The sequence below is a fragment of the Lepisosteus platostomus genome, chromosome 25 (assembly GCF_059453375.1).
Source record: "Lepisosteus platostomus isolate fLepPlt1 chromosome 25, fLepPlt1.hap1, whole genome shotgun sequence".
NCBI classification, from domain to species: Eukaryota; Metazoa; Chordata; class Actinopteri; order Semionotiformes; family Lepisosteidae; genus Lepisosteus; species Lepisosteus platostomus.
This window is the reverse complement of record NC_142635.1, coordinates 15,123,817-15,136,740: the sequence shown is the minus strand read 5'-3', so window position 1 is coordinate 15,136,740 and position 12,924 is coordinate 15,123,817. Positions and strand designations below refer to the sequence as shown.

Sequence of the window (12,924 nt, the reverse complement as noted above, 5' to 3'; positions counted from 1 at the left end):
CAGTAGGAATAACAACTGGCAGAGCCTTGTAATTGTCGTGACACTCTTTGCTCTAGAAACAATGGCAGCATCTTACAGCTTGAAGGTTGTGGGATGTCTGTCCCTGGGATTTGTGTTAACGGAGCCAGCCTAATAAATACCACGGCTGAGACATCATTACAGTGCCAAAACCAACTGAGACTCATGCACTCACACATACCAGCACACACTTGGCAGTTTAGTTTTTTTAATTTGTCAGAATAAATATTTTTCTATAGCAATTGCACCTAATGAATTACTTATACAACAAATTTTTATCCTTGATCCTGAAAAGCCACAAACCAAAAACTTTTATAGTCCACCCTAAATCATGTATGTTGAAAAACTTTGTCAATTTAAGGGAACTCTTATTAGCAAATGCTAAAGATTCTGTTCTAGGTTTCATTAAACCAGGGGTCTCAAACTCAAGTTCTGATGGCATGGTGTTTTTGTTTTTTTGTTCCAGCTAAGCTCTCAGTTACATAATAAGTCTAATTAATTAAATGTATAATTATAATTATTCAGACAAGGCTTCAATGTGTTTTATAAGTAACGGTGCAGTTAATTAAGTATTCAGTTGTGGAAATCCTTAAGCAAATTCAAAATGTTGAAATGATAGAATAATTATGTTAATTGCCTAATTGATTAATCAGTTTGGAAGAAAAAAAAGCAAAGATGGTATGCAATTTAGGAAAGGAGTTTGAAATGTACAACACCAGAAGCTTCAGACTTGTGCAAAAGGGTTTAAGAGGGTTTATTTAACACTCTTCTTAAGTCTTGTGCTGCTGATGATTAAAAAGAGATATAAATAAATGTACTGGGCTGCTGGCCTTCACGGCTGCAATTGAGACATAATGTACAATAAGGTTACACCTGTTCCAAAGATAACATGTTTCTAAGAGTTGTACACAAGCTGTCTGGTACCAAAATTCACCAAAACTGAACAGACAATTGATGCACATGGTAGTTTCTGTAAAACTGTGCCTTGCTGTACAGCACAGGCAAGGTTGGCTTTTAATAATTCTGCTTACTCGGCCTGTTTAAACATTTCACTATGCCTCCCCCTTACTGCTTTCTTCTCCCTCTCCAACATAAAGGAATGCACCCACACACCCTTAGACAAACAAATAAATAAATAATAATAAACACCCACACACTGTCACCAGCTCTGATTACAGAAGCGATAAGCCTAGCCCTGAAGAAGCTACTGCTCTTGGTAATTATGTTAATATAAATTTATATATTTACATCCTCTAGGTGTAATCAATCATCTCGGTGGTCTTACAGAGGAAAATGTACTTTTTTTGTTACAATTGTAGCTGCTCTTTTTTTGTCTCAGAAGTATCCTCCTTGTTCATAAAAGACCTTTGATGTTATTAGAAGCAAAGGGCAGGGAGAAGAGGAAGATAAAGATACCACAACATACAATAAAATAGTTCAGATGAGTACAGTGATTGTTACGAGTGTGAGGCAGAACATATAAATATGGATTTCACTGCTTGCTGCTGTATGTTTATAACTAAAGCAATGGTGAAGCTGTGGAGTTTGACTCCCCCTAGTGTTGAGCTACTCCTGCTAAACCCTTGGAAGAGCTTGTTATTAAGCAGAACAGCAGAAAGACACAGTTGTCTAACTGGCACACTGAACTAAGCATTCAACATTCGTTTGCTAAGCAAATACTTGCTTTTAATCAAACAGACTGTTTTGGATTACAAGATTTTAATAAAACTGCAGTTTAATCATTTAAAAGAATGGAGCAATCTAGTGGCCTTCTGTTGGAAAAGTTTTACACTTATAAATTCAGGAAATTCTCTTTGATAAGTACTTCCACTTCTGTTGCAAACCAACAGACGAAAAAAAAAATAACACTAGTTCATAACTAAGTGGCTTCCAGTCTGCATAAGTCAGCTGACTTGGTTTCTCTATAACCCCTCACCCCACACACACCTGGTAATGGACAATCAAGAGCAGGTAATCAAATTTAACCCGCATATCTTTAGCATGTGAGAAAATTCTAGATTACTGTATGTGGTAAAAAAAAAACCAAGCAAATATGCAACCTCCAGAGCCTGGGGATGCAAGACAGTAGAACAACCATTCATTCTTGTATAATGAGAAAATCCAGATATTAATAAAGCTATTATGTAAATACTGTTATTGTGAGATTTCAAATTGTTTTTGTAAACTGAGGTTGGAACCAAAGCCAAGGTCAGAGCTAAATATTAGACTCGTTTAGACACAGCACTTGAACTGAGGAAATGTGCCTCTTATTTGCATCCTGCTATTTATATTAATGCAATGCTGTTTTGTAAAATCTCATTAAAATGAAAGAAAATAATTAAAGGCTTCAGCCTTGTAGAAAAATCACATTTATTCATTCAGTTGAAAATAAATACTGTTTGTCCCTCTCTTGCGTCTTCCTTTTCATGCTAACGGCAGTAGAGCTGGTCCTGTACTGTATGTCTGGCCTGTATCCTGAGCAGGTAAAGCAGACTCACTCATTGAGGTTGGTGGTGGACGTCTTCAGTTTCTTCACTTCCTGCCGTGCTACATAGCCGCGATAAGTAGCCTGGATCTTCACCGCAGCTTCGTCTTTGTCTGGGCTGTCATTAGTCTTCCTCAGATTTTCCTGCTTGATGTGAAACATAAATGAGTTAATAAGGTCTCTTTAAGGTTCTACTTGATAAAATCACTTACTGGTAATCTGGGAATGCAGTGTTAAAGAGCAAGAACAAATCTACTTTTTGTCTAGGTATTGTTATTCTAATATTGCAGCGGAACTTCAGTCTGTTCCGTATTCTGCCAATGGTCTTCTGATGCCTGTGAACAACATGGGATTGTCCAAGGAAGAGATGAGGGGGTTTTCTGGACAAGTGAACCTCACACAGCAGGAGGTGCCCTTCATACAGGCTTGCAAATCAGTTCAGTTCAATTTATTGTCATATGCACAAGTGCAATGAAGTGTGTATTTGCATGTATGCTCCAATCCAAAGAATACAAAGACATTAAGGAAACACCAAAAACAGAAACACAGAACAGAAGCAGCAACAACAAGTTAAATAACATACATCTTAGAAAAAAAACCCATCAGTGTCAGCCAGTGGTAGGGGTAGAGTTCAGAAATCTGACAGCTTGTGGGAAGAAACTGTCTCTGAACCTGAACGTATGTGTCTTTATGCTCATATATCTCAAAAATAAAACAATGACTGGTATATCAACTTAAATCAACTCACTGCTACTTACTGCAGTGATAAATGTAGTAGTTCACATCTTAAAGAATTAGTTTATTCCTAAGAGCTACAATATATTTGTTACAACATCTTAAGAGGATGAGACAGACACGTTCACGAAGATCAAACAGGAATATACATCTTTAAGGACTTTACATTTTTAACTGTGAATAGTTAGTTGGTGTTTTTGCACAGCTGTAGATTGAAATAAAAGAAGTTGTGAATATTGTTATTTTTCCTTTGTCATCTTTGGGGGAAAAAAATTAAAGTCCAGCAATTTTAGGATATGCTGCTTGTAAAGCCCTATAATACTATTACTATAATTTTGCACGATGTGCAACATTCCTCCCTCTTGTGGCTTAAAACAATCATGCACTTCAACAATTAATTTTCATTTAGTGAAATGTGTAAGCTATGTGTGAACCCTGTCTGACCACGTAACATCTTACAGATGCAGAGAATTAAATAACCGAAAATTTGTACAGTGAAAATCTGCAATGTTAGGAGCTCATCAGGCTGAGAAGCAAAACACAGCAAGCACTGATTTCATTCTGGACATAAGAATGGGCAGGATAACAGTCAAGCATTTTAAGAATGTTACCTTAAAAGCATGGTTGTTGTAAAATCGGTCTTCCAGTCTAGCACTCCATTCAGTTGGATCCAGGCCACTTTCTACGAAAAAATGCCCATACAGTTTTCGAAGCAACATCAAACTTTGGGATTACAGTAATGATAAACACTGCATGAAATCCATATCCCAAACATTCATATACTCAAAGGGTAATTTGGAAGTGAAAACCATTTGTTTTTCCCTGCTTGGAAGAACTCTGTGTTTTACTCAGACAAATCACAATTTGATTCACCTGTCCAGAACTACTATTCTGCAGGGTTCCCTTTTCATCTCTGAAGCCTTGTGTCAACCATTCTTTATGAGCCAGCATTTCAAAATTAACTTAGGTTTATGGGTCCTCTACTTGACATGAAAATTGCATTTTTCCTTTCAGTTTTTCTCAGCTATCACATTTATTTGCAATATAAACATTGATAGATATGCAAGTTGCCGTTTATCTTAGTTTTCGATGCACACATTTTCCATATTGATTTGGTTTTGCTTGTCACCCTGTCAGCAATGGTGTTGAATTCTAACCTCTTAGAAGATTCTGCACCTGACAGCCCCTGTTAAATACACTGTGTCAAGGTTACTTCTGCTTTTACACAATGCCACAAATCTTGCAGTAATGTGGGTCTGCCTCAGTTATTAACAAACCAGGTGACAACAACGAGTATCAAGCACCTTCTGTGTAGCTCAGACCGAATGTCTAATTCTTAAAAGACAACTTTTTTTATGAAAGACATTTTTCATTACCTTAGCTTAGCTTATGTTTTTTGGTTCTTATAAAAAAAAAATACTTCTTAAATTTATAATGAAATAAGTTTCATGTTTCTGAAAATCTGACACAACCCTTTCAGTTGTCTGGGTGTATGCTTCCATTAGTGAAGGAGCTGGTGACGTTTAGTCAATGCTTAGAATAACAAGCACCTAAGAAGTCCCATGAAAGGAATGAAAGATTACCCTCTCGCTCTTTAAGCAGGGCTTTGAAGTACTGGGCCGCATAAGCAGGGATGTCCCTGGGCTGGTCTCTCAGGACCTCCCTAGCCAGTCCCTCCAGGATGTTCCCGAATCCACGGGGAACCCGCAGGTGAGTGTTCGAGAAAGGCACAGACATCCCAACTCTCTTCTGACTGAAAACCGGCACAGCCCTGGAAACCTGGCAAATTCAGGTGAGACGCACAGCTGCTGAATTGTGTTTAAAAATCAAATTTCTTTATTTCAAACAGTTCTCTAACTGGCAGACCATTGAGATAGAGAACATCGTCATTTTTTTTCCTCATTAACACATTTTTGTTTGTTGGCAATGTCTTACCATCTCACTGAAGCATTTGTTGGCAAAGATCTGTCGTACAGAAAAAAAAAATCCCAGTTTCAAAGAAACTGCAGTGATGATGAGACATTGCCTCTGCATGATCTGGTGGTGGGGAATTGTCAGCTGGCTCATTCCATGATATACTGTACGATGACCTATATTTCCACTTCTGTTTTACAGTTCCACCCTTATCTTGACCTGATCTTCACCTTTTGTTCAGAACTAATTCTGCCTTCTCCCAGGACAGTACCTGATCACAGCCGTTAAGGACAGGGAGTGTGGTAACAATATACACAGGTTATGTATTGGGCAGGTGTTGCTAGAGTATCCCAGGAACAGCAAGCTCTCACATCTTCAGATCACTCTTGTACTTGTGCCTCAATGCACGCAAACTCAGAGGGTTTTAATATTAGTCAGTCTGCAGCCTCTCCTAATAGTGATTTTAACTGCTTAGGTAGTGCTGCCAACAGTAAAGACACTCCAACTTAAGTTGTTAAAATGCTGGCTTTTTGACTGGACTATGGAGAATGGCATCCATAACCACACTGATACTGTCTGATGCTCAGTGAATTTTCAGGATATTTGTCACACGTTTTAGGCTGGTTATATAGAGTATACAAGTCTATGTAAATAACACTGCCCATTTTAAAATGTACCTGGTATAAAATTAAGAAAAATCAAAAAGCAGAATAGTCACATTATACAAGAATTAGGTAACAGTTGCCATCGCATTGTAATATACAGAACTGAATTTATTATGCTCAAAGCTTGATTGACTAACATTCTGAGTTTTTCCAACAAATCCTAAGTATCTACATACAAAGGCAATTGCTTAACGATAAAAATTAACAGGACATATGGCCTCATAGCTAGTAGTATTAACAAATCTTTAACAAACTACAATACAGTATTGAAAAATGCAGTTTAAGGCTTTTTATCTTTTTCAACTGACTTTCGAAATAAAGCAGCCTGAAGCCTACATATTGCACCTGACCACCAAAAAGCACATCCCTTTGTATTTACATATATATCTAAACTAATGTGATAAGGCTGTCTTTATCGCGATTGGTCACACAAGACTCAGTTTTACAAAACATCTGAAATTAGCAGTTAGCTCGACTCGACAGCCCTGTTCGTGTGATTGGTCTAGCATGTCATTCTGCATTAAGCTAGAGAACCGCTGATAATTTGCTTTCATAAATCATTTTTCTGATAAAATGCTGGACGAGGCGGTGTTCCGATATGCACTTGTGGAATATAATTGTTTTATGCTGGCAGAATCTTTTCGACGTATCCATGCCTTACCGTGTGTTTGAAAACCACGCAGCGCAAGTTAGTGTTGTCTGTCGCTGCTAGGCAACGCAACAGTTTGAACCCCCTTTCTAAGGCGGCTCTGGAAGGACAAACTTCAGAGAAGCGCGATCGTTCACCGACCTCATTCAGAGCAAAGAGACAGACCAAAATGTGTTTATTTTAAAGATAAACTGCTTTTAATACATCTTTCCAACGGAATGGAGGGTTTGCTAAGTATTTAGAAAGCATGGGTTAAAGTAAGAAAACCTGATATCACCTTTCCCACTATTCAATGTGATCTTGAATACAAAGAAAACGAGAAAGCTTTTTTGTTTCTAGATAACAACGGATGCGTGTCTCAGTTTTGACCCAGATTAGAATGTCAAATACCACAGTTCATTACAGATTTCTGTTCTCGTCGAAATGCACGTTTACTTAAAAGAGGATCACCCGTTAATTGCAGATCAGCGTTTAACGTGCAACAGACAAGTGGGGGTTTAAAGTTGTACTAAAAAAAATAAAATAGATTAAGCCGAATAGATTGCCACAGGCAGCTATCTACGAGGAAAGCAGCAACTGCTCGGATGAGCAGTTTTATTTCTGCGATGCACCCACCGCAAAACACAGATGAAATAATAAAATATAAGTTTTGAACCTGAACAGGTGCGAGGTACAGATCCCGCGATTTCCGTGGCGCCAGAGTTTCACGCCTTTACAGGTCTATGAAACTTTCAATACTTATTGTACTCAATTTACGTTTGCTTGCGTAATTAACCCAGGTGCCACAGATCATTTGCAGCAATTGCCTGAACCCAGATGTCATCATTTTCTCCATTCATCAAGATAGCTCTGGTCGCTTCAGCATAACACCTACCCGAGTAAATAACACAGCCCTGAGCGGTTTGTAAAACCATACAAGAAATGGTGTTAAATAAATGTGACAACTTTTATAGAGAACAGATACAGATATACGTGACTCTGTGCCTTACAGTAATATAACTTCTTCTTCAAAGTGCCGCCGTTTGTTTCAGATTTAACCAGCGCCGCTCGTAACTCAAAGTGAAACCAGCTTTGTTGTTGGCTTACATCTAAACCTCATACTGTAAAAGGTTACGAAAACTAGGGGTTTCTACAGAAATTACCCGTTCATCTACGTAGGGAATTCTCTGTATAGAATCGTGACATTTTTATTGAAACCGTTATGTTATCTTTATAATCAGGCGTGCAAAAGAGTTTGTAGGTTTTACTTTTAAAATGTAAAAAACACTTCCAATACATTTATTGCAGCTTGGGCATATTTATCTCAATGAGGTATGAGCGGCGTGGAAGGTCCCTCAGAAAACGGATCACGTTTATCAATCAGTCTGGGGGGCTTCGTTATTTTTTTTCCCTTCGGTACTCAAGAAGTCAAGGCCTGTGAAAGAGCCCCGTTCGTGGTTGCTGCTGGCTCCGAGGAAGTCACGGGGCTTCGCCGGTCAGTTTATGCTGAGGGAGGGAGGCCATGTCCTCGGTGCCCTGTGGTTTTGGCACACAGCAACTAAGACGGTGAAGGTCTGTAGAGAAGGGGGGGAGAAGTTGACAAGTTTTATTACAAGTTTAGTTTCAGTTTCCCCCATCTTTTATTTCCGTTAACTTTGAAAACCGAGGTATCTTTCACGCAACCGACGCTCCATCAGCGGCCCTGTAGACGACGACGCCAACTAACACATTTGCCAGCCATCACCCCCTTACCTTCAGTGTGTTTTCTGTAGAGCAGCAGACTGGACACAATAAACACGAACAGGGGGTATGTGACCCATCTGACTGGAAGAAATTAAAAACAGTGAATATGGTGTTATCCTTTTCTCTTTTACAAGTGGAAAGCAGCTGACCTCTAAAATTGCAGTGATTGGGCGGGGGGGATGGTACAGGATAGTGGCTATGAGCTCAAAGAAGGAGGCCAAAATTCACAATTAAGTTTTTTTTCAAGAAATTCCAGAATAAACCGAAGAGTAAATTGCCTGTTGTACACACTGGTCTGATGGCAGCACCAGATAATAGACAAATTCAAACAGATTGGCTGTGCAGGAGGAAGAGAGATCCCCCCCAAAACTAGCAGCTCAGAGCAGCTCACCTTCAACCGGGGCCACCCTGAGCGCGAGAGGGACCTGACTAGAAACGGCATTTTTATCCCTGTACCTTTCGAGCTGCCAGACGAGCGAGTGGAAACGTAAATTTCCAGCTGGCGCGAACCGTAGGAGTTGTTTGCTGTGCAGCGGTACGGCCCCTCATCCCCGGCCCGTACTGGGTGGAGCATCAGGTTGGCACTGTTGGATCCATCTGCCAGCTTGGCGCCGCTGGGATGGTACCACTGGACTAGGGAAGCAGGCCGGCTCTCCACCTCACACAGCAGTTCCAGGAAGGAACCAGGAGGGGCTTGGAGCTCATTCCTGGAAAGGACCCTGGGTAGGTCCTGGTCAGAGGAGCGGTGGAGGACTGTCTGGTTGGTGGGAGAATCTACAGCGGCACAGACAAGAAAAGAAATCATCCAGGACCATGCTTTCCCTCACGAGAATCAAGGGGATGGGTTATCAAGAAGCAGACAGAAACAGGCCGCGGACTGCCTGAAGCGGCAGAGCAAATAGCAAAACTCCCAGCCTCACAATCATCTCTCAACGGGTTCATTCCTTGCCTGTTCAGACACGAAGTATGACGTTTATGAAATGAGAAAAAGCCCTGTCTATAAGCCTGACTGGAAGTGTAAGCCTGACTGGAAGTGTAAAAGAAGAACTGTCTCATTTTTTGCTTGTTCAGAATATCAGATTCGGAAACCAGCCCTTTTGCTTACCTGTCACCTGGTCACCCAGTGGCTCATTTTGGTTCCTTTTTGATAATTTAGAATACAGAGTTCTTCTGCAGGCCAGCAAGGTTGGTACTGATATTGTACCTCCTCTGCTACTCTGAACATTCAGGCATCTGTCAGGCATGTTGTATAATTTCCAAAGACGTTTTAGGTCATGTACAGTGCGCAAGTCTTACATTTCACACTCAGCTGAAAGGCTGTGGATATGGGGCTGGGCTGCATGCTGTAGCTGACCGCACATGTGTAGTTCATCTCTATGTCTTCGGCTCGTGGGGAGATCTGTAGTCGGCTGGTCATGGAGACCCCTCTGTCCTGGTTCCTTTCAATGGGACTGTTTGTCACATCCTGGGTCACCGGCGAGCCTTGGCGCTGCCAGACGACGCTAATGCCCCCAAGGTAATCACCGCTGACTTGGCAGTAGAGGAAGTCCTCTCTTCCTGCGATCACATCCACTTTGGTTTGATTGAGAGCTTTGATTTTGGCAGGCTCTGTACAAAATCAGGCATACAACATTCAGGGCCTGTCCTCCTCTGGTGCTATGGACATCTTAAGATAAAGACATCTTGTTACAGGGACAAGAATGATGCGGAATTTGTTCCTTTGTCTATTCGCCAAAAATTGAAAAAGCCTTTTCAAACCAGAGTTTTAGGCAAAGTGCAATGAAAGATACAAAGCCAGTGTACAGAAGGGTGTACTTTACCATAGACCACGAGTGTCGTCCAATTTCCTCTGCCTTTCCTTGGAGTTGTTGGAGACGGCATCATGAGCTCACAGTGATACTTCCCAGAATCCTTCAGAGTGAGTCTAGGCTTGTGTAGGGTGAAGTTGCATACAATCAGGTTTCTTTGTGGATGGGAACAGGATATCATTATGTTGCCTTCAGTGGCATTTTTGCTCTTCATATCCTCTTTGTACCACTTCCCAACTATGTTTGAGTAATTTTCCATGGGGAATCTGAATACACACTGAATTGTACATGACTGGCCTTCGATGGCATGAATTTCTGTGGACTGGAAAAACAAATAGCTGGCAAGGAGGCCTGTAAGCAGATATAGATGCAGACAGAAACAGAGAGTCAGTAGTACAATTTAGTGAGAAATTGCTTCACCAACTGATTTAAGGGATGTTGGACAGATTGTACAAAACCAGAATGCAATTAAGTCAAAATTCTGGTGTTAAACAGCCCTACTTTTGTGAACAGTGCCTTAGGATCTTTAAAGCCCGAGAAGTGAGGACCTCAGTTCAATGTTTCACCTGAAGCCTGGCAACTCCTACAGCACAGTATCCCAAGTCACCATACTGGGATATTGGTTTAGAGAGTCTGGTCCTGCTAACAGCTGTAACCTGGTTTTCCTTGGAGGTCTCCCACCCCAGTACTGCCCAGGCTCAGCCTTGCTGAGGTTCTGAGACCCGTCAAGGTCAGGTATTGTAGTTCATCCTGCAAGAAATCTTTCGATGAACTTCTTGTGCACCTACTGTAGTGTTAAATTTGGATGAGAAAAGTGAGTTTCTTTCTCTACCGGTGTTATCTCACTGAGGGCTGAAAATGTTCCGTCTTTGTAAAAGACAGAATGAGAAGCTGGCTTAGGCTTCTTCATGTGGGTGATAAGAAGGATCTGATACTTGAAACAGTAACCCTTTGAACTGGCTCATTCCTGCTTCAACTGAGTTTCTTCCCAGCTCCAGTTCAGAGCAGTTTTAACATCTCAAAGTCCTGGTCTGTTTGGTAGGAATCCCTAGGAGGGCTGATCGACTGAATGGACAGTTCTTACTTCAAGTATCTTTTACATTTTTAGTACTTTTTTGGAATTTGATCAATTTAAGAGGGAAATCCAAGTACCCAAATTCTTTTTGGTATCACATCGCTTTTCAAAAAGTCCCTACGTTTCCCGTGCACTGCCCACAGATTGATTTAATTTCAAGAAGCACCAAGACGGGACCCATTTATCCCGAGACATTAGCATTAAGGGCCTTTGCCAACCCCCCAGCACATCTGATGAACAACTGCAGGAGTGGATTCAAACTACAAAAGCAAATGCATATAAAAAGTCAATTTAAAAGTGCATTGTAGTGCTTTGGCCTTTGTAAGAAAAGCAAGACTCTTGGTAATGATATGTGTCACCCTGTTGTCTAGTTCAACACGGCGGGTGTCCAGGATTTAGCTGGAGCCTTCGAAGATTAACTTCTTATGAACAAAAACAAGTGCTGTCAGCTTACCTGAGCCGTGCAGAACCAGAACCAGCACTATGGCCAGTATCATGGCCCCTGCGGATAGATGCTGAAAGGGGAGCTTTCAGAAGCTCTGTCTGAGCAGGGGCACTTGCTGGCGCTCAGACCTTCAAGGTGCATTTGAAGGCGTTCTGACAAGAAACGTCTCTCTTGAAGGAGGGCTTGGGGAGGAAGTGGCTGGGGACCAGCGCTCGACTCACGTCACGCAACTGACCAGGAGGAAGCCTGCTGGTAAGCTCAGAGGAAATGTCACGTCTCTCTCATGGGAACCTTGTCTCTCAATCTATGAGCATGGCATCCTGCCGAACGTACACAACTGTGACAAGCCCCAACACAGGTGTCTTCTTATGGCAGTGGTTCCCAATCCTGTTCCTGGTGACCCACACACCTGCTGGGTTTTATTCCATCCCACCTTCATCAGATATTCATTAGATAACTGAGGCCTTACTTGATCCAAGAAGTTGCTTCTGTTGAATATTTGCATTTTGTTTCTAGTCGCAACTTTGGGATTTTATTTCACTTGCTGTACAAAATACAACAGTTCAAGCTCCGGCTTGTTTAAGAGCTGGGAACAAGTTAATCTTATCATGATCAAGTCAACGAAGGGTTTGACTGTGGAACTGAGGGCTCGGCTGGAACAAAAACCAGCAGGTGTGTGGGGCACCCGGACCAGGATTGGGAACCAATGTCTTACCGATTGCAGACACGGCTGAGGACTGCTGCAAACCACATAATAATCCCAGGGCTCCCGTTCGATTATAGGTAGGAAGTGATCTGTGTATGTATTCAACATCAATTACAACATGTGCATGTTCTCATGCTTAAGGGGTCGCCTGTGGTTTTATCTAGTTTTTGCTGTGTTTATCTTTTGGTTTTAACACCCCGCTGAGCTCTCCCAAGCTACCATGAGGATACTAATGATATACTGTACCTCAGTGATAATTCAGGCTGCTCTGTGGGACAATGATTTCTGTGTGTTTCTATTGGGATGACTTTATTGACCATGACCAAATTCATTCGGTCATGAATTGACACAACGATTCAATGGTGTAAGTTTTTGGCGCTTTTTTCACGTCTAGAACAGGGGTCTCCACCCTGGGTGCTGGAGAGCCCCACTTTTACAAGTTACCCATTTGCCCAGTTAGACCTGTAAGTGTTGTTCAGTTAAGCAACTTGTTTTAAACAGACAGCTCTGGTCTTTGAAGGCTTCAGAATGTTAAATTAATTTAATAAATCTGCTCATCTGATCACAGTTAAATTACTCTAAGCCTCTCGTTATAGAATTGATTAGGGAAGGCTGGAAACTCTGGGTCTAGAACTTAAGATGCCTTGGATCAGGGCATCAGCAGGTTACCTCATAGTCGTTTTGGTTCAAGATTGGTTCAAG

General features: G+C 41.3%; 2 protein-coding genes across 6 annotated transcripts in view; both read right to left on the bottom strand.

Annotated features, from left to right (window-relative positions):
* Nucleotides 1-7,199, bottom strand: part of nrgnb (neurogranin (protein kinase C substrate, RC3) b) — a 48,366-nt gene extending 41,167 nt beyond the window's left edge. For 2 of the 5 annotated variants that reach the window (XM_088619630.1, XM_088619629.1), the window contains exons 1-4: nucleotides 5,174-5,628; nucleotides 4,822-5,017; nucleotides 3,850-3,920; nucleotides 2,517-2,650 (exon numbers count right to left, since the gene is read on the bottom strand). In XM_088619630.1, the coding sequence (XP_088475756.1) occupies nucleotides 2,517-2,650; nucleotides 3,850-3,920; nucleotides 4,822-5,017; nucleotides 5,174-5,305 (533 nt within the window). In that variant the 5' untranslated portion in view covers nucleotides 5,306-5,628. Of the gene's footprint in view, nucleotides 1-2,516; nucleotides 2,651-3,849; nucleotides 3,921-4,821; nucleotides 5,018-5,173; nucleotides 5,629-6,478; nucleotides 6,842-7,121 lie in introns of those variants that run through there. The other 3 variants (XM_088619634.1, XM_088619632.1, XM_088619631.1) reach the window with 3 other exon arrangements.
* Nucleotides 7,200-7,396: 197 nt separating this feature from the next.
* Nucleotides 7,397-9,802, bottom strand: LOC148641203 (sialic acid-binding Ig-like lectin 5). The gene is made up of 4 exons (XM_088619668.1): nucleotides 9,485-9,802; nucleotides 8,645-8,962; nucleotides 8,198-8,269; nucleotides 7,397-8,019 (listed from the first exon to the last, which is right to left on the bottom strand). Exons 1-4 carry the CDS (start codon nucleotides 9,603-9,605, stop codon nucleotides 7,925-7,927), a joined length of 606 nt encoding a protein of 201 aa, XP_088475794.1. The 5' UTR covers nucleotides 9,606-9,802; the 3' UTR covers nucleotides 7,397-7,924.
* Nucleotides 9,803-12,924: the final 3,122 nt, after the last annotated feature.

Excerpts from the sequence above, each read along its gene's own strand:
- LOC148641203 (XM_088619668.1), bottom strand. The coding sequence starts at position 9,605 with ATGACCAGCCGACTACAGATCTCCCCACGAGCCGAAGACATAGAGATG. Across the intron at positions 8,963-9,484 it reads CTTTCAGCTGAGTGTGAAAT|ATTCTCCCACCAACCAGACA; the intron begins GTAAGACTTGCG and ends GTGCCGCTGTAG. Across the intron at positions 8,270-8,644 it reads CTCGTCTGGCAGCTCGAAAG|TCAGATGGGTCACATACCCC; the intron begins GTACAGGGATAA and ends AATTTCTTCCAG.